The sequence below is a fragment of the Phyllosticta citribraziliensis genome, assembly GCF_038025025.1.
Source record: "Phyllosticta citribraziliensis strain CPC 17464 chromosome Unknown J3D65scaffold_8, whole genome shotgun sequence".
Taxonomy (NCBI): Eukaryota; Fungi; Ascomycota; class Dothideomycetes; order Botryosphaeriales; family Phyllostictaceae; genus Phyllosticta; species Phyllosticta citribraziliensis.
The window spans coordinates 412,201-430,986 of record NW_027117345.1 but is presented as its reverse complement, the minus strand read 5'-3'; the positions used below and the strand labels follow the sequence as shown (position 1 = coordinate 430,986).

At 56.0% G+C, this 18,786-nt stretch overlaps 9 protein-coding genes across 9 annotated transcripts; 5 read left to right on the top strand and 4 right to left on the bottom strand.

Annotated features, from left to right (window-relative positions):
* The first annotated feature begins 178 nt into the window (after window positions 1-178).
* J3D65DRAFT_426244 (putative adenosine deaminase) lies at window positions 179-1,512 on the top strand. Its single transcript, XM_066796148.1, has one exon. The coding sequence runs from the start codon at window positions 285-287 to the stop codon at window positions 1,359-1,361; it is 1,077 nt and encodes a 358-aa protein (XP_066653586.1). The 5' UTR covers window positions 179-284; the 3' UTR covers window positions 1,362-1,512.
* On the bottom strand, window positions 1,488-2,822 carry J3D65DRAFT_629207 (F-actin-capping protein-like protein subunit alpha-1). The gene is made up of 5 exons (XM_066800719.1): window positions 2,615-2,822; window positions 2,539-2,557; window positions 2,364-2,473; window positions 1,604-2,292; window positions 1,488-1,555 (listed from the first exon to the last, which is right to left on the bottom strand). The coding sequence occupies exons 1-4, from the start codon at window positions 2,669-2,671 to the stop codon at window positions 1,663-1,665; spliced, it is 816 nt and encodes a 271-aa protein (XP_066653585.1). The 5' UTR covers window positions 2,672-2,822; the 3' UTR covers window positions 1,488-1,555; window positions 1,604-1,662.
* A 47-nt stretch (window positions 2,823-2,869) lies between these two features.
* On the bottom strand, window positions 2,870-5,555 carry J3D65DRAFT_629203 (uncharacterized protein). Its single transcript, XM_066800718.1, has 2 exons — window positions 4,069-5,555; window positions 2,870-4,017 (listed from the first exon to the last, which is right to left on the bottom strand). Exons 1-2 carry the CDS (start codon window positions 5,455-5,457, stop codon window positions 3,184-3,186), a joined length of 2,223 nt encoding a protein of 740 aa, XP_066653584.1. The 5' UTR covers window positions 5,458-5,555; the 3' UTR covers window positions 2,870-3,183.
* Window positions 5,556-5,930: 375 nt separating this feature from the next.
* Window positions 5,931-6,380, bottom strand: J3D65DRAFT_535038 (uncharacterized protein; the record flags this gene model as incomplete). Its single annotated transcript, XM_066796702.1, has 1 exon — window positions 5,931-6,380. A coding segment is annotated over one exon (450 nt), but the record flags the coding sequence as incomplete, so codon positions are not given.
* Window positions 6,381-8,473: 2,093 nt separating this feature from the next.
* J3D65DRAFT_668993 (VHS domain-containing protein) lies at window positions 8,474-9,997 on the top strand (the record flags this gene model as incomplete). Its single annotated transcript, XM_066803159.1, has 4 exons — window positions 8,474-8,488; window positions 8,669-8,823; window positions 8,876-9,934; window positions 9,985-9,997. The coding sequence occupies 4 exons, from the start codon at window positions 8,474-8,476 to the stop codon at window positions 9,995-9,997; spliced, it is 1,242 nt and encodes a 413-aa protein (XP_066653582.1).
* Window positions 9,998-11,497: 1,500 nt separating this feature from the next.
* Window positions 11,498-12,575, top strand: J3D65DRAFT_556146 (phosphatidic acid phosphatase type 2/haloperoxidase; the record flags this gene model as incomplete). Its single annotated transcript, XM_066797257.1, has 2 exons — window positions 11,498-11,974; window positions 12,054-12,575. 2 exons carry the CDS (start codon window positions 11,498-11,500, stop codon window positions 12,573-12,575), a joined length of 999 nt encoding a protein of 332 aa, XP_066653581.1.
* A 150-nt stretch (window positions 12,576-12,725) lies between these two features.
* J3D65DRAFT_426150 (major facilitator superfamily domain-containing protein) lies at window positions 12,726-14,662 on the top strand. The gene is made up of 2 exons (XM_066796147.1): window positions 12,726-13,076; window positions 13,138-14,662. The coding sequence occupies exons 1-2, from the start codon at window positions 12,893-12,895 to the stop codon at window positions 14,592-14,594; spliced, it is 1,641 nt and encodes a 546-aa protein (XP_066653580.1). The 5' UTR covers window positions 12,726-12,892; the 3' UTR covers window positions 14,595-14,662.
* Window positions 14,663-14,730: 68 nt separating this feature from the next.
* Window positions 14,731-15,247, bottom strand: J3D65DRAFT_668990 (uncharacterized protein; the record flags this gene model as incomplete). Its single annotated transcript, XM_066803158.1, has 2 exons — window positions 14,731-15,069; window positions 15,128-15,247. The coding sequence occupies 2 exons, from the start codon at window positions 15,245-15,247 to the stop codon at window positions 14,731-14,733; spliced, it is 459 nt and encodes a 152-aa protein (XP_066653579.1).
* Window positions 15,248-17,845: 2,598 nt separating this feature from the next.
* On the top strand, window positions 17,846-18,592 carry J3D65DRAFT_668989 (uncharacterized protein; the record flags this gene model as incomplete). The annotated part of the gene is made up of 3 exons (XM_066803157.1): window positions 17,846-17,944; window positions 18,000-18,460; window positions 18,517-18,592. The coding sequence occupies 3 exons, from the start codon at window positions 17,846-17,848 to the stop codon at window positions 18,590-18,592; spliced, it is 636 nt and encodes a 211-aa protein (XP_066653578.1).
* Window positions 18,593-18,786: the final 194 nt, after the last annotated feature.

Here is an 18,786-nt window from a genome sequence, read left to right as displayed (position 1 = left end):
TTCATCTTGGGTTCACAGCCTTCGTCTTCTGCGTTGCTTCTGTTCCAACATTTCCGTTCATCTTTGCTCATCTTTACTGGTTTGGTCGGCTCGATTGCTCTTGTTTGCTACAAACATAGCCGGGAAAGAGGAGGGAGGACGAGTTCAAAAGGCTTCCAGCACCTCTCACTCTCCGGCCAAAGAGAGAGGGAGAGGGCGAACGTCGCTATCAATCCTCAATTCGGTCAACTTTTTCAGGAGCCACAACACCTCTCAGTACTCTCATACCCACATCACTATCCACCATGGCCAACGCCACCGCAGACGACAAGCTCTCCTCCTTCATCACCGCCATGCCCAAGCTGGACCTACACGTCCACATCGAAGGCACGCTGACGCCCGAGCTGCGCTGGGACCTGGCAACCAAACACCGCATCCCGCTGCCCTTCAGCACGGCGTCGGCGCTGCGCGCCAGCTACAACCACCTTTACGCGACGCTGCGCGCCGACGGCAGCAACGCGCTGCCCGTCTTCCTATCCCACTACTACGGCGGAATGGACGTGCTGCGCGACGAGGCCGACTTCTACGCCCTCGCCACGCACTTCCTGCGCGCCTGCGCCGCCGCCCACGTCCGCTACGTCGAGCCCTTCTTCGACGTGCAGGCGCACACGCGCCGCGGCGTGCCCGCCGCCGCCGTGCTCGACGGTCTGCTGCGCGCCAAACGCGACATGGCGTCGTCCGTCGGCTGCAACTTCGTGCTGTGCTTCCTGCGCGACGAGCCGGCCGCCGCCGCCGACGCCGCCTACGCCGTCTGCGCGCCCTACGCCCACCGCCTGTTCGTCGGCGTCGGCATCGACAGCGACGAGCGCGGCAACCCGCCGGCCAAGTTCGACGACGTCTTCCGCCGCGCGCGCGCCGACGGGCTCAAGGTCACGGCGCACTGCGACGTCAACCAGGTCAACGGACACGCGCACATCTCGCAGGCCGTGTCCGAGGTCGGCGGCGGCGGCCTCGACCGCATCGACCACGGCGTCAATGCTGGCGAGTCGCCCGAGTTGATTGCCGCCATTCGCGCGCGGGGGCTCGGCTTGACCCTTTGTCCGCAGGCGTACGTCATTGCGAAGGAGGCGCGCTGGGGCCAGTGGGTGCGGGCGCTGGTGGATGAGGGCGTCAAGGTGACGATTGGCTCGGATGACCCGGCGTACATGCACGGGATGGGGACGGCGGAGAACATGGTGTTGGCGGCCGAGGCGTGCAAGTTGGACACGGACGAGGTGGTGCTGTTGGTCAGAAACGCCATTGATATCTGTTGGGCAGATGCGGATGTGAAGAAGAACTTGGAGAGTGAGTTGGACAAGTTTGTCAAGGAATGGGAAGGTTAGCAGCCCTGGTCCGGGTGGTCTAGAAAGTCTACCTGCTTGAGGTCAATGGGGGATGGATGTCCGATCTGAAGGCTGGGCGCCAGGGGTAGTTGACCAAGATGTGTTTTCAAGTCAAAATTCAAAGAAATCGGATCGTGATGTCTGAGTTGAAGACCTCGCAAGGCTAACCACCAATCTCATGAGAAGTCCCCTATCTAGTCCAGTCAGCAAGTACACCCATTTTCGCACGTGTTTTTCAATACCTCCATGGCATATCATGCTCCTATTCCCTTCTCCATTCCATGTATACTGCCGCCAAAATCTACCTCTTTCCCGAACCAATGTCCTGGCCGAGCTTGTACCCGCTGATCTTCTCCCACTCAATCTTCTGCCTCGTAATCGGCAGCTGCCTTCTCAACCCCTTGAAAGCGCCCTCACTCAAGCTACCAAACGCGCGGTTGAGGTCCTCCTGGTACTTCCTCTCCGCCAGCGCCAGGGCCTTGACGATCTCAGCCGCGCCAGCACCGCCCGAGCCAGCGGTCGTCGACACGGGCTTGTCCGTCAACATGCGCACGTTGCCGTCCTCGTAGTAGTGCACGTCGACCTTGATGCTGCCCGACACCTTGCCCGAGCCGGGCTCGTACACGTACATGCTGCGCCACCTGCCGTTCCAGTAGTTGTTCGGCGAGTACTTGCTGCTGACCAGCACGACGGCGATGCGCTCGTCGGACTCGATCGGGTACGCGCCGACGGCGGCGGCGGGGTAGTGCTCCGCGGCGTGCGTGTTCAGCGCTTTGAGCAGCGACTTGACCAGGTCTGCGTGTGGCGACTCGAGGACGTGGGTTTGTGCGTCGGATGCCTGTTGCGTGGCGTGGTCGAAGGCGAACGAGGTTTGCGTCGAGGGGTCGTAGTAGCGCGAGTCGCCGAGCGAGTTGAAGGGGGATACAATGACCTGTGGACGCGTCAGAGCTTGTTCGAAAGAGCCCCAACATCGATCTTTGAGTACAGAGTCTCTAGACTTACAGGATCGCTCGCGCCCGGCAGCTTGACCGTCGTGAATTGTTCCTCATTGTACTTTTGAAGCGCGGGGCTCAGGGACGAGACATCGCTGCTACCGGTAATCGACTTGATGGCTAAGCAACGATGGAGAATGAGTAAGAGGTTTATGAGATGGCCGGCGTGGAGTCAAATGGCACACCTGCAGTGACGTTGGAAAGCTGTGTCCAAGTTAGCTGGGGCCCTGTAGCTCAGAGAGTACTTCGGAGACGGCATACTTCTCCAGGAGGGGCAGACTCGATAAACGAGCTCAGTGCTTCAGTATGAGAGGCCATGGTACCAGCGTTGGGGTTTGAGAGGGCGGCCAGAGAAGAGCGTGTTGGTTAAGGGTCAGGGATGTGGTCGGCGGAGCTGCGGTGTTGTCAAGTTGCGGGAGATCGCCGCGGGGTCGCCGCTCTCTTGCGCGAAGCTCTCCAGGTTGCTAGCCACGGCGACTTCTATTTCAGCACTCAATGAACAAAGTATCATGGAAAGACTGCCTAGGAGATTTATTTAAAATCGATATTTGTAAAGCAACCGCATCGTGGTATCATAACTATTGAAACCCGTAACATCCCAATACTCCCATCGATTCCCTATGAACGCCGCGCTTGGATGCCATCAAGAATCCCGTCTTGCGCCCAACGCATTGAAACACATGAAGGCCAAAGAAATAAAGCCCATCTACGCCAAGGGAATTCAAAGGTAGGAGTTCCCATTTAAACTCTTGAGCTGCGCCTCAAACGGTTGTGTATCGCCCGAGATGCTTGATACCTCCACAAGGGTGTTTTGGGTGAGACCAGCACCATCATTCAATGCTCATCTTCATCAAACCATCGTTGGTGTCCGTCATTCCTTGAAGACCAATCCTTTTTGGTCCCAGGGAGGGGGTAACACTCATGGTACTGCCACCGCTGTTGGACCGCTCGCCTGCGGCATGTCCTCCTGGAGCAGATGTGCTACCCTCGCGACTATTCTTTTGGTTGTGATTCATGGTTTGCTGTGGACTCTGGCTCATCACTGGACTGTTAGTCACACTGAGACCAGGGCTCACAGCTCTCCTCTTGATGCTGTTGACGTCAAAATCGTCGTCCCGGCGACGCTTCTTCTTGATACCGTCCGCAGCAGTTGGTGGGACCATTGGTTGTGGTGTTGATCCACGCGAGAGGCTCTGATCTTTGGTACCTTCGGACATGGACATTCGGTGAGAGTAGGACACGTTGGAAATGGTGGGTGAGTCCATGTTGATATCGTCGCTGATCGCAGATCCGCCGCGAGTGAAGAAAGGCGGCGGGGGGGTGTGGAAGCGGCCGTCGGAATTGCCATTCCATGAAAGAGGACCGTCGACAGTTGGCTGGAGGTTGAATGCCCTGAAAAGACCCTTGCTGGTTGATACCGCCTGGCCTTCCATGTCCATTCCGTCATTCTCGGGTATATCCTCAAGTTCACTGAGACCGGGGACCGTCGGCAACAAGCTAGGGGACGAGTTGGCTGTGACTGAGCCCTCGCGCTTCGGTTCGGTTCTGGTGTCGCTCTCGCGGACTTGTCGTATGATTTCGGCTTCGCGCTTCACCTCGCTGTCGACTGGCGCACCTTCCTCGAATAGGTCGGCTCGGATGCGGGCGAATTGTCTTGACTTTGGCTGGAGGTCTGTTAGGGCAGAAGCAGAGCAGCTCGATGGCGAAGGGCTTACCAGCAAGTTCCCACGCCGGGTGACGGCGCGGCGAACAACACCTGGGGTGGAGGGAGCCGGTTTGCCCGCTTCATCGCCGCTATCATTTCCAGAGGACAAATTCAGGTCCTTTGCGTGTGTGCTGAGTGATTCTCGCCGGGAGCCGGCCTTCCGGATGACGGCCTCGCGTGCAAAGTAGCCGCCGTTTGTACCCTCAAACGCCTTGCTGGCCGGCGGCGATGCAGGACCAGGGCTTGCTAGAGAGCTGTGACCGCTCGCGCTACTCGAGCTCTTCCTGCTGCGTACCTTCCTCAACCGGTTCCTTTGTATTTGTAGAAAGTTTGGTCCGTTTGGCGAGAAGCCACCGGACCACATGCCGCCACTGGGGCTGGCTGCGCTGGGTGCGCCAAAAGGGTTTCCGAGATTCTTGTCGAGCTTGACGACTTGTGGCGTCATGATCATGGGGTCGTCGTTGTCGTCGTTGTCCATGGCGTCGTCGTCGCCGGAGCTGTCGCTGGACGAGTCGGAGCCGAGCATGTTGATGCTGCCGACGGAGCTGGATGCAACACTCTTGTCGTTGTGGTTTGCGTTGGACCAGCGGAGGTCGCTCGCGTTGGGGGAATCGAGAGACATGGAGGTCATGGTGCCCTTCCGCAGCGGGATCATCATGCCCTTCTGCGTAATGGTCGGCGACGAGTCAGGCGACGACTGCTCGGCCAGGGTGGAATGATGAAGGTTTGTGCATGCGCGCGCAAAGTCAAGCCCGCGGGAATGGCGGGGCAGGACGGTGGCGGGTGAAGCGTACGTGTCTCGGGTGTCGAGCTGTGGAGAGAGGGGAATGCGGTGGTTCGTAAAGCCCGTCGACGGATGCTGTAGCCCTAGAGTAGGATCCCGCGGGGGCATCTGCAGAGACAACCCTCGCGCGAGAAAGTCGGGCCTCCTGGGAGTGCGAGGAGTCGCGATGCTCGTGTCATCCTTGGACTCGCGCTTTGAGACGATTTTGGGTGAGGGCGAGAGCTTTGGCGTCGAGTCGGACAGCGACCGGCTTTTGGAAGGCGAGGCCGACGGCGTCTTGTCTTCGTCCTGCTGCTGCTGCTGCTGCTGCTGCTGCTTCTCAAAGGCCGCTCTCAACCCTCCCTTTCCGCCGTCTGCGCCTGGCTCTGAGGCGTGAGATGCGATTCGCGCCTTGAATGGCCTCTCAACCCTCGGTTGGTGTGGTGGTTGCGTCATGTTGTCCATGTCTGTGCTGGAAGAGTTTCCTCGGCGTCCACGAAACAGATGGTGTGCTAAGGCTGGTAGAATACGTTTGGCGATCCTGCGCAAGAGACCATAATGGCATTTTAAGAGAGACGGAGGAGGTGGGTAGCTGGGCGTGGGAGGGGAAGTGGTTGGAGCTCGAGGTCCTGGCATTGTCTCCACGTGACTTGTCACGCCAAAGTCCCAACCAGGAACTAAACCACTCCTCGGCGCCACAAGCTAGTCAAAAGCCAGATCTCACTGAGAAAATGTTTGCGCCGCTCTATTTTTGAATACCACGAGATTGCCAGGTCAGCTTTGATTGATGGAGCCTCTCATGAACCGTCCTGTAGCCGCCCGACCCTCGACCTGACGTACTAAGCGAAAGCCATAAATTCATAACCTCCCGCCATGGCCCAATTGACCGGCACAGAGCAATTGCGCAGCTCGAGATTCTGATCATCCTCAATCGCAGTTGGGATCGCAGGGAGATGATACAAATCAGCAAAAATAAGAGCCCCTTGGCCACGTTGTTCAGGACATAACCTTAAATCGTCAATCTCCAAAGCCTTATCAGTCCTCAGACCAATGGCCTCTGACACGACGAAGATCGAGGGGCGCGGGTTCGGGACTCGTTACGACTGGTTGATACCAGACACGTAGTCCACGTCTCCCTGAGTTGCCCTCCAGATGTTGAGGATCTCGAGCCTCCACGTGACGTTGTCGCGCCAGAGTTTCCCAACACAGCGACACAGGCGCGGCTTGTGTGTTGGTGCTAGGAACACAGAGCCGTCATGCTCGTGCAGGTCAACACCTTTCCAGGTTTCATACGTCGCATTCAAGTACGGAGGGCGATCATGAAAAAGGTCCATCAAGACAAACTGTTGCTTGGTGCTGGGTCTCGGTTCCCGATAAGAAGACAGAACTCTGGCATAGAGCTCAATCAGTGCTGTTTGTTGCAGTCGAACAGCTTGGCTGCCAGCGTTGATTGCTTCACCGATACGAAAACAAGTCCGCAAATACATTGAAGACACAAGTCCGACAATGGGAGAGCGGTCTTTGACGGGGCTTGGGAAGGGCGGTCTGACGATGGGCTTTGAAAATGTGCCGTTACTGCTTGGTAATGGCCTCTGTGGTACAAGATTTGCGGCTGGTAAAGATGTCTCCCACGTGTTAGATCCAGCGTTAGAATGAACCTGAGTGTTGCCTTCATGGTCGCGATCTTCCGAGTCCTCGAATATTTGCCAATCATCTTCAAGAACCACAAAGTCAGGGTCGTTCAGAATCGATGGCGAAGTTTGATGCGTTTGACGGGGACTGTCATGTTGCGAGTGGGAGCTTGGCGCCCTCGTTTGGTTTTCGTTGGCGTCTCGTTTCTCGCATTCGACATTGTCCTTGGTGACATTCTCATGCTCTAGCATGTCGTTGAAGTCGCCGTCAGTCAGACCATCGTCAAATTCTTGAGTCTCGGTATTCGGTGAGTCTCGCTGCTCGTCATGACTGGACTGCGGTCTCAAGGAAAAATCGAAATCTGGCTCTTCGATCAAGTCGAGCAAGTCTTGTTCTGTGATGCCCCCTTCGAATTCAGAGTCTTGATCAGTCTCGGCGAAAGCACTAGCTGATGGCCCTGCAAGAGTGCTTGTGTTGTCGTTCAGGGTCTTTGAAGAATCCATGAACGTATCTTCCGGAGCCGCGCATGCTTGCCATTGGTTTTCTTCAGAAACTTCGACAGGATCAGTTCTCGGCGATTCACAAGACTCCATGTTGTACGGCTGCTGATCATGGCTGTGCTCCAAGTCCTGAAGCGGAGGAAAGAATGTTTGTGAGCTGGTGCCATTATCTATGGTTGCAGTCATCTGAGAATGCCAGGGCTCTATGTCAGCACGGTTGGCGAGAGAAGTAGGCGGACAAGATTCGTTCTTGAGAGTGACACTGGTGTTAGGTTCTCTGTTTGCAAAAATGTCCATTGATGTTACAGGAGTGAAGACGGTGACGCTGTCGGATGTTCCTCGCGGTTCTTGCGCAGGGGTTTCTGCGCGCGACTGATTTGGCAGATTTATTTCCATCCTGTCTTTGTTGAGTTTTTCAAGCTCTGAATTCATCGGTGAAAGTGTCGACGACGGCTTGGTCGAACGCAGTCCAGCCGACACAGGACGCGTTGCAAATGCCGTTGAATCGTGATCTGGCCTGGATGATTTCCGCGACGGCTCAACTACGCTCTTTCGACTTTTTCGCTTCGTTGCGCGAGGCATCTCTCCATTGCTGATGCCAGCCCTCTCGAACATGCTGTTGCCCGAGGCGGCCTTGCTGGGTTGGAGATACTCTCTTACGGCTGACTTTCTGTGCCGCACGGGAGTGTCCTCTCGAGCGGGTTCAGGAGCTTCTTGCTTAGCTGCATCTTCGAAACGGCGAACAGGCGAGCTTGAGTCTGAGTTGATGGGCGTAAAATTCACAGCTGGCGATGAAGGTTGCCTGGTCCGTGTTAGTGCTTTTTGGATGACGCGACTTGCGCCCTTGCCTCCTGTCAAAGGTGCTGTAATCAGAGGCAGGGCTCTCGTGAGGCGAATCCCTGTTGGACGCCATGTCGAGAGCGAGAAGTGCCTCAAGTTGATTGAAGGCTTTCCATTGCATGAGAGGTGCAGGACTGGCGTGGTGTCGTGGGAAGGCAGGAGCAAGTCGGCAGAGAAGCCGACCTGGTGGGGCCTGCAGGGCCGGCCAGCTGATCAAGAACCCGAAACATCAACACCACACCCACTTGTGCACGTCATATCGTCGCCCTCTGCCGAACTTCGCCCTCCCTCTTCTTACTCCAGTCTGCACTTTCACGCCATCGACTCGGGCGCTTCGGCTGATCCAGCGAACTCGTTCAAGTTGCATCGGAACGTCAGCACTTCGCTTGCGGGCTTATCCACCACTCTATTCGTCCAAGTATCGCGCCCACGTGCTTCCAAGCCGTGTCGGAAGACTCGCAGACGGCGTCAAAGATCAGTGCAAGATACACGATCTGATCTTTCACCAACCGTCGCCTCGACGCTCCTCGTTGTGCGTCCCTTCTCGCTCATTCTTGCCGCCTACAGATGCCAATATTGACCCCGCAGCAGCTCTTTTCCAAGGCCCGCCCTTTGCAGCGCCGACAAGAAAGCTCGACACGCCTTGACCTTGAAACCCGTTCTCTGATTTTGCATAAACCATGTTTGGAGGCTCTGTAAGTCATGTTCTGTCAATCCTCCTCTCTTGATGGCGTCCTGATGCGTTTGGATCCGATATTTTTTCCTTGGTCCTTGTCCGCGCACCAAAACCTGGCAGCTGTCAGAACCCACGTCGGCGGAAATCTAGACGCGGTCCTTGATCGTTTTTCTGTCGAGCACAACTGACCCTTTGGCAGCGCAAGCCGTACTCGGCTGTGACCGTACAGATAGACCGCCTTACCAGCGAGCAGTACGAGGACAATGATCTCGGCGGTATTGTTGATCTCATCGATGTCATTCGTATTCAAGAGTCAGGGCCGACGGAGGCTGCTCGTGCCATTCGGAAGAAGCTGTATGTACACTGTCTTTCCGCTGGTCGCAGCGCCTTTCTAACACCCCAATAGCAAGTACGGAAATGTGCATCGCCAGCTCCGCGCTCTGACCATCTTGGACGGCTTGATTCAAAACGCCGGTTCCAGATTCCAGCGAGCTTTTGCAGACGAACCCCTCTTGGAGCGTCTACGGATCCTTGCCAGAGATGACATGGTCGACAAGCAGGTTCGCCAGAAATGCAATGTCCTTTTTCGGCAGTGGGCGACAGCTTACAAAGGCCAACCTGGCCTCGAAAGGATTGCTGCGCTTTACAAAGAACTGCCGCAAACCAGGAAGCGCGAGCCACACCAGTCAAAGGTCATCAAGGAAACCGAAGCCGAAGCGTCACACAACTCGAGTGGTGCTGCGACACCCTCCCACTCGCGCAACTCTTCTAGCGTTACTCCTGCTGCCGCAGCAGTAGCAGCCTCGTCCAGGCCGACCAGCTTGTCTACGTCTTCATCTTTCTTCAGCTCCAAGGACAAGAAGCATAAAAAGACCAAATCTCAGCCCTTTAACCTCGAAAAGGAGAAGCCACAGCTCCTGGAGACGATTGCCTCGGCCTCGGTTGCCAGCACGAATTTGATTAACGCTCTTCAATTAATCAACCGTGAACAGGAGCGTGTCTCTGAAAATGCACGAGCGACTAAGGAATTCGAACAATGCAAGCAGCTGCGTCGCAAAATTCTGCGCTACATCCAGCTCGTGGAGTCGGACCAGTGGATTGGCAGCCTTCTTAGCGCCAACGACGAGCTCGTCAAGGCTCTCATGAGCTATGAAATTATGGACAAATCCATCTCCGACGACAGCGACTCTGAAGCAGAAGGGGCCGTCCGTTCACCCTCAAGTCCAGCTGGGGCGAGGACTGCAGAGGAGCAGCTTTCGGGACTCAGCATTGGAGAAACTCCCCCGCCACGACCCCCGAGGCCGGATCTTGGTCTCACGATGCCTCCGAGACCTAGTGCTGCGGGCAAGCAGAAAGCTCAGTCAGTAAACAGTGAGCCAGAGGAAGAAGAGGAAGATGAAGACAATCCGTTTGCAGACAAGAACGCTGTCAAGACGCCGTATGTAGAGTCGGGCGGAATGGCATGGTAAGTAATTCGATCTGCACACCCACAACCAGCATCTAACATGAGCGCAGGCGGGATGTCTAGATCTCTGTATCCAACGTCTAGTAGCTGGGTCTTCCATCTCTACAAATTCCCATCGTGTAGAGGGAGCATGGCCGGCTCTGTCCTCGAAATCGGTAGCGAATACCCAATGAAGAGTTTAGTTTCATTGCGCCCACTCACATTAGGTACCACCACGCCGCTGCTCTTACTTTCGCTCCCGCCCATCAGCCAATGATTCTTTGCGTGTGCTCACTGCTAGGTCTACACCACAACATGGACGGCTGATTGCAAGTGCTGCGCCTTCCGTGGCGCGCGTCACGGCACAGCTCCCGCCAGCCACACATCTCTCCGTCGACGATAAATGGTCAGAGATGCACTCCACTTGGTCAATAGTCAGCGCGCTCCAATTGCACTGCCAATCCTCAGCCTTGCTTAATCCCGCTCGCCTGCCTGACTACTTCAAAGCCATCCACCCAAGCCAACCACAGGACGATCAACCCAAGACATTCCCTGCGCCACTCATGATGGCCACATATCTAGACAGCCAGAGGGCTGTTTTGTAGTCCAGAACCTCCGGCCTTGGCCAAATCAAGTTCCATTTCTGACAGTTGCCTTCCTGACGTGCGACCTACCAAGAACAACACCCTTCCCCAGCACCACCGGCAACGCAACGACATTGATTCAAGAAGAAGAGTACGTCTCTCAGCCCGCACTATTCTCTCCCCTACGCCGTCCTTCTTTTTCTCTTTTTTGCGCCTTTTTTCTTACCTGGCTCACCACGATGCGACGCAGACAGCATACAAACCATCAAGTCAACAAAACCAATGCCTGGCTCAACGAAGTCTTCATCTTCGTCTTCTATCAAAATCAGCAGACCCGCACCTCAGCAGCTGCCATGCTTGTGCGGCGACGATTGCGCCTGCTGCTGCCTTCCGATTCCATTGCCGTGTGTGGTAATGTAGGCGATGACTTTTTGGAGGAAGGTGGAGAAAAAAGCGGACAGGATGGGATATGAAGAGGGAGAAGAGAAAGAAATGATGAATTGGTGGGGCAAACTTTGAAGACCATTGCGAGGACGATTCTCGGCAAGGTGTGGATGTGTATGGACTTGATTCATTGACGAGGCTGGGTTAATGACGCGACGAAGTACTTCAGATACGACGCTATTTCCCGAAACTTAAAGTGTGCATTTTGGGACAAATGAGTGAGTGAGACGGATGCATGTGTGCCAACGTCGTCCATCTCGAATCTGGATACCCCAGCTCAGCTGTCCTTGCGTCAGCGTGCTTATCGATAGTTGACCCTTTCCCCCGTTTCGAGGAACGCGAGGCGGCTAGTCGCGTGCTCCCAACCATTCTCCAACAATCAACACACTCCTTGGTTGACATATCATGACCCTTTGAACCCCACAAAGCCATGATGAGGGGCAGCAATGCTTCGTCACCCAAACGCTCAGCGGGTCTGCAGCATCAGGGTCCCAGCTCGCCTGTGGCGCGGTTTTGGCAGGTGAGCCAGGCGGCGCGCGAGGGCATGGGATTGTCGATGGCTAACGACGAGTCAACAGCGGTCGTATGCACCGGACTATCTCGGCTTCACGATTCTCCTGGCGTTCTATCTTCTCGTGAGTCAAGCCGTGGCATCCCACCGCACGTCTCAAACAGGGGTTGGCGCAAGCAGGAGACGTTACCCGAACAGCTGCCAACTAACAATTGCGCTGCCAACCAGATTCAATTCTTCGCCGAACCCTTCCACCGCTTGTTCTCCCTCGATAATCTCGCCATTTCCTTTCCGCACGCCGAACAAGAACGGGTCCCCGTGACGTGGCTCTTCGCATACGCTGGCGGCGTGCCGTTGTTGTTTCTCGTAGTTTGGGCTCTACTATTTCGACCGGGTGGACACAAGATACACGTTACCATTCTCGGGTTGTTCATCAGCTTGATTTTGACATCTTTCATCACCGACGTGATCAAGAATGCCGTGGGAAGACCGAGGCCCGACTTGATTGCGCGGTGTAAGCCCGTACGTTCCTACACCCAGAGCTTGGAGTGATGAGGCTCTAGAGCAGATCCGAGGGGCAATGCTAATTTCCATGGAACAGGACAAGGGCACACCAGAGCACAAGCTGGTCAATTATACCATTTGTACCGAGACCGATCACCATACACTACACGACGGCTGGCGCAGCTTTCCCTCCGGACACAGCAGCTTTTCGTTCGCAGGTCTCGGCTACCTCTCTCTCTTCTTCGCCGGACAGTGTCACGTCTTCAGGCCTCGTACTGATCTCGCTCGCGTCCTCCTCGCCCTTTTGCCGCTGCTCGGCGCGGCTCTGATCGCAATCTCGCGCTGCGAGGATTACCGCCACGACGTATATGATGTTACAGTTGGAGGCATGATCGGAATGGCGATCGGATGGTTCACTTACCGGAGGTACTATCCTCCCCTGCGGAGTAGGTTCTGCGACAAGCCATATCCAAGCCGAGCGGAAGTGACAGACGCGTTGTGGTCTGCCAAGTTCAAGGATGAGGAGGCTCAGATCAGACGAGCAGCAGACTTGGAGCTGGATGAGCTGGAAGACGAAGATGCAGAGCGGTTGCCTTTGCATAATAACCGCGGGTCTTAAGCGTCGGGATAGTGAAACCTTTTTGGACAAGTAGAACTTTGGGTGGCGATTCGGACTTGGATGGCGTTTATGTATGGATCAAGAAAGTACAAAAGTCCTGCAACTTGACAATGGTCAAAGGTTCAGCGAATGCCACATGCAAAGCGCACAAAATCACCATGGACCCCTACTGGGATCGTCTAGAGCGGCTTATCGGAAAACGTCATCGCCCATCGGGCAAGTCTGCCGAGGCCGAAGTTGATCTCGCGGACAATAAATCTCAGCTTGACGACAGGACTCGAATGTTCAGCTTTGCGCACAAACTGGAGGAGTAGACCATGGCCGAGCCGACAGCCGCCAGCGAGCGCAGCCCGCTCTTGGAGAATGGCAACATTGGCGGGGCAGAGCAACACAGGGTCGTTGCGGAAGACGACTCCCCACCTTTGCCCGAAGAGCCCAGCACTGCGAAGCTGCTGCTCATTTTGTCGAGCATCTGGGTCGGCGTATTCCTCGCTGCTCTAGGTATGCCACAAGCCCACAAGAAATCCAACGAATGCTTCTTGAACGGCGCTGACTATCACAGATTCAACCATCATCGCGACTTTGAGCAGTCCCATCTCCGACTCGTTCAACTCCTTCACCCTCTTCTCGTGGCTCGCCTCGGCCTACTTGATCGCCAATGCCGCGCTGCAGCCCCTCAGCGGCCGGCTGACGGACATCTTTTCGCGGCGCACCGGCCTCGTCATCTCCAATGTCTTCTTCGCAGCCGGAAACCTCATCTGCGGCCTCGCCAAGAGCGAGGGCACCATCATACTGGGGCGCGTAGTCGCGGGCATGGGCGGCGGGGGGCTGACGGCCATCTCGACGTTCGTTACGACGGACCTGGTGCCGCTGCGGCGGCGGGGCCTATGGCAAGGCTTTGGCAACCTGTGCTTTGGGCTGGGGAGCGGGCTCGGCGGCGTGTTTGGCGGGTGGATCAACGACGCGCTGTCGTGGCGGTGGGCGTTTCTGATCCAGGTTCCGTTCGTCGTCCTGTCTGGCCTCCTGGTCTTCTTTACCGTCAAGATACCGGTCAAGGAAGAGAATGCGGCGCGGGTCCGGCGCGTCGACTTTCTGGGGAGCATCACCCTCGTCACGAGTCTGGTGCTGCTTCTGCTCGGCCTGAATTCTGCCGGCAACATTGTGCCCTGGACGCACCCGCTGGTCCTGGTTAGCTTGTCACTCTTTGTCGTCTTCCTCGTCGCCTTTCTTGTTGTTGAGGATCGTCTGGCGAGCGAGCCCATCATTCCCGTGCGGTTGCTGCTGCACAGGACTGTATGGGCGGCCTGCTTGACAAACTGGTTCACGACCATGTCTGTATTTGCGCTGCTCTTCTACGGCCCCATATACCTCCAGATTCTTGGACTTTCGGCAGCACAAGCAGGCGTACGACTGATCCCTTGGTCGATAGGAGCAGCCGTGGGATCAGTTGGCGTCGGGCTTGTCACCAAAGCTACCGGAAAGTACTGGTGGCTGAATGCCGGCATGGACTCGACCATGGTGCTCGCCTTCGGTATGGTCGCCGGGACATTCGACTTGCAGATGAGGGCCTGGCCGCCCTTCGTCTGCTTCTCCCTGGTCGGGTTGGGCTACGGCGGCATGTTGACGGTGACGCTCCTGGCGCTCATCTCGGCCGTCGACCACGCCCACCAGGCCGTCATCACGTCGGCGTCGTACGCGTTCCGCAGCACGGGCTCCACCATTGGCATCACGATTGCGAGCGCCGTCTTCCAGAACATCCTCAAGCGCGACCTCTGGCAGCGGTTCGGCGACCGCGACGATGCGGACAAGTACATCAAGGCGATTCGGGACAGCGTTGGGTCGCTCAAACGGCTGCCTCCTGACTGGCGGCAGGGCGCGCTCGAGAGCTACATGACGGCGCTGACGGGCGTTTGGTGGACCATCTTTGGCATCGCGGTGCTGGGAGCGCTGTGCAGTCTGGCCATGAGGGAGCACCGGCTGCACAAGAAGCTGGATAGGACGGAAGAAGACAACGAATAGACGCTTTGTACGTACCCAAAAGAGCATGAACGCATCCAAGAAAAACAGCGCTACCAAATCCAAAAACTCCTCATCATCACATCAATCCATAATCACCTCCTCGCGCCAAAAGAAGACACTTCCAATCCGCACTCCCTCACCACCGCCCCTCAATGCCCAAATGATCCATCTGCTGCGCCTGCACCTGCTTCTGCTTCTTCTTCGTCGTCTTGGCCTCCTCAATCCTCTTCTTGGTCGGCCCAGCGTCGCCACTATTCTCAATCGCCTCCTGCCCCTTGGCATACCGCTTTCCCGCATCGCTGCGCGCCTCGGCCACGGCCTGCATGTTGGCGGCGCCGCGGCCCTGCGCCTGCGCCGCCGTGTCGGTCGTCTCGACGCTGCGCGACGACCCGTCCGGCCGCGTGTCGGTGGTCTTTTTGCTCCGGCTGAACATGGAGCCGCTGAGCGCCGCGAAGATGTTGAGGTTGAGGCCGGCCTGTGGGTGCGGTGCTGTGTTAGCCAGGCTGTGGAGAGGGGGTCTTGCGTACACGCACCTTTGCTTCGGCGCTGGCGTACTGCTCGCGAATCTCGGCGTTGTCGTGGGCGGGAGCTGTGGGCTGGAGCGCTTGGTCTTCGGCCGCGGCGCGACGCGCGACTTGTCTGTTGTTCGACATGTTGTCGTGGCGGTATTGTTCGAAGGGATACAGGAGGAGAAGCAGCTTTGCTCTATGTATCTGCGCCGCGACTTATTTGCACAGCTTTGGAACCGGGGTTGGAATGCACGATCGACTAAGCAACGGTGGAGGGCTTCACAGACGTCCGTCCGTCTCCGTAATTTTGCACTCGTGGGGTGATTGCGCGTAGGCGTTGGCAGAACGGAGGGAGAGGAAGAAAGAGAGAGGCCAGTGAGGGGGAAGGTCGACGAGTGGCTTATCATGCATGCAAGCTCCTCGCTCCGGCGTCTGGCTAGTTTATCACGACTTTTCTTCTTCTTCCCTGGTTCTACGAGCGAGGCTGCTTCAAGCTGCCCGCCGTATGATGTCAATGTGCAGCAGCGCCGTCATCACGTGGGAGGCTGTAGTCCTAGCTATGATCCTTGTCTTTTGGCGTTGGAGTGGCAGGGCAGGACCCTGGAGATCGTGAGACTGCGGGCAGGGTAGGGCTGGGTGTGTAGTGCGTAGCAGGGATGTGGGGGATGTGCGGTTTTTGAGCGTGGTGGGGGGAGCTTCTGTCTTGTGCCCGGTACAACGATCACATTGCAGTCGTGGAGAGAAGGCTGGGATAGACTAACAGTTCGTTGTTCACTTCCTCCTCTTGCATTGTTCGCATTGACTTGGTTGTTTTCTTTGGAGGTACCTATTCCCTACAGTACTCAGACACGGCAGTTCGGCTGGTGCAGCTACTATGACGTCACGTCGCGCTTCCTTCTCGCCCGTCTGTTCTGTTCAAGTTAGATCCTCAATTAATCCTCCACTTCCGTTGCTTCGAAGCTTTGCCAGTCTGTCAGAAGGAACGTCTCTGCCAAAAACATTTAAACATTCGCCGTTGGCCCGGAACTTTTCATTTTACGGGTACGGTATGCAACTGAATCTGAGTGAATGACACAAGATTGCCACTCACATCATTAATTGTTCCTATCCTCGAGGGTCTTGATTTATTCACCAGTCTATTGATAGTTCCAGGTTTGATATTAAGCTTGGTCAAGCTTTCCAAGCTTGAAGAAGGTTCGTGAAGCTCAAGTGAATAGGGAGAGTTTGCATGAAAAGAAGGTATGGCTGTAAAACCGTGTAGGTTCTCTGCTTGCGGTTGAGTCCCTTCACCATATCTTTATATTGCGCATGTAAAACGAGCATTACCATCAAACGCACGTCCTCAGTTCGTCTGGTATCTGTTCAAACGCGCAAGCATTTCATCAGTGAGCTAGGGGGAGATCGCTCGTCGTCCAGCTCACCAGCTTCATGTGCCACTCAACGGCTATCTGGCGGTCAGAGTGTCAGATTGGAGAGCGGGCCGCTGCTTTGCCGTTGACAGCGAATCAGTATTCCAGGTCTTCTCCTGTTTCTGCTGTCCGCCAACCCCGTCCCGAACACTCGGTTGCGACTAGGCAACGGACACCTGTGGGTGCCGAAAAACGCGATTTTGTCTGAGCCTAGCCGCAGTAATGTAGTTGCCACAGCTCCCGAGGCGTGACTACGGCAGCGGACGGCTGCTCCCTAGTCTGTCTGCAGTGGCTCATGAATGCTCCTCAGATGCCGCCGCGATAAGCGTCTGGCTCGACACCCACCATGAAAGCACCATTATTTGGACCAAATATTGCCCCGATGCAGCGACCTGCTTCCACTGTATGCTCGGCTGTTCCCGCTGTAGAGCAGCTCCTGCAGCATTCCCGCTTCGTGACACCTGCTTCTTCCCGCTCTCCGCTCCCGACACCTAGATACACCCGACCTCCTCAAGCGATTGTAGACACAAGCGATTAGTTAGTGGCAACTGGCTTCTGCGGCGGTCCTTTTTGCTGCGGTGTGCTAGCTTTGTTTCTGTCGAGCAATCACCTGGGTCTGAGCTGCGTTGTGTATAAAATGAACCACATGGCCGCTTTTGTGGTGCAAATTGACAACCGTCAATCCACATTCTCTGTCAGAGATTCGATTCGCCTCTAAAGAGCAGCTTTAGCTTCGTAATCTGGAAGAGCACTATTGGATTGTTCATCTTTTCTCCATTGCTTCAGGCGTTGGCGAGACTCATCATTCATGTACATTGGCGCCCATTTTCCGCATCTTTTTGAGAAACCGGCCCGGTTGGACAACATGTTGGCGAGGCGAGGCACCGTCGCTCCTTCCATGGGAGGCTCGCCAGCCAGGCGGCATGAGGAAGTCGCCCAATATCGCGTATTTATTCACTGCGAGTCCTCAAACTCGCCAACCCTCCACACGAGGACGCACAAAAGTCAACACCTCAATTCTGGTCAGTGAAGACGTCGCCTCATCGACATTTGTTCAGATCCCATCACGCTTCATATCAGACGGTGCCTGAGCACAACTTGGCTCAGGTAGTGCTTTGGTCGATAGACGCGCGACTGCTCCCAAGTCGGCGACACCACCGTCCCATGTCAACAACGCGACTTACACTTTGAAACAGGGCAACCTGGGGGTTACCGCACCACCCACAAGAGCATCACAGACCGTCGTGCGCCAAAGAATAGCTCTTCAAAGACTCGCTGCACCTCTTACATAGGCTCTGCTGTGCACTCCATTCTACAACCAAGATCTCCAGCCATGGCACGTCTTACTGAGCCTCCCAAGACCAAGGGCGACAAGTGGATCGAAGCCACCCGTCGCAAATTGAGGGAGCAGTCCGCAGCCAGGAACCACAAAGTATGTCAATCGGAGACGTCGGACCGGGAAGACAACAACAAACTAACAGGAGCAGGTCTTCAGCAACTCCTCCGCGAAGAAGATCAAGAACTACGACGAATGTAGCCAGATGCTCCAGAAGCAGAAGCTCAGCTACTTCAAGAGGACTGTCAAAGCCTGGGACCTAGAGGGAATGGACATCGACGAGTCTAGCACCAACTTCAAGGTCTTCCTCGGCGACCTGATGCCCTCGAAGCAGCCCGAGGGCAACAACGGCATCGGACTGCACAACAAGCCGTCTCACGTCTTCGCTCGCCCCCCCGAGGCCGAGTTCAAGAACCCGCTCGACTTGGGCAAGGACTTTCTCTGGGGTCTCGCCGTCTTTGCCGAGGAGACGAGCCACGACAAGGACTCGGCTCTCCTTGCGCTTCGTCAGGCCCGTCAGACGAGATGGTCCGGTCGCGCCCATGGTATCCGCGTCGTCCAGGAGCTCGTTCGCGACGACGTCAACATGGCCAAGGTCCTCTTCCCTCGCCTGTAAGCATTGCTTCTTTATCGTTGTGCATTTGGGAAGGCTAATTTGAGCGAGCTAGGTCCGCCCATGATGACAGCCACGACGATGACGATAGCCTCGATGATGATGAGAGCCACGGTGATGATGCCGACTGAGACAGTGTGGTTTTCCCAGCCACCTTTGCTGGCCGCACCGAACTCGATGGAAATTGTATGATAAGAGAACAGCTAGGGAATTTTCGACTTGATGGAAAGGCTCAAAATTTTCGAGGCCAAGTCACCGACCGATGGGTGATACTGGCACTTTCCATAGGAAGCCATCTCCGGTAGTGAGATGGAATTGAATTTCT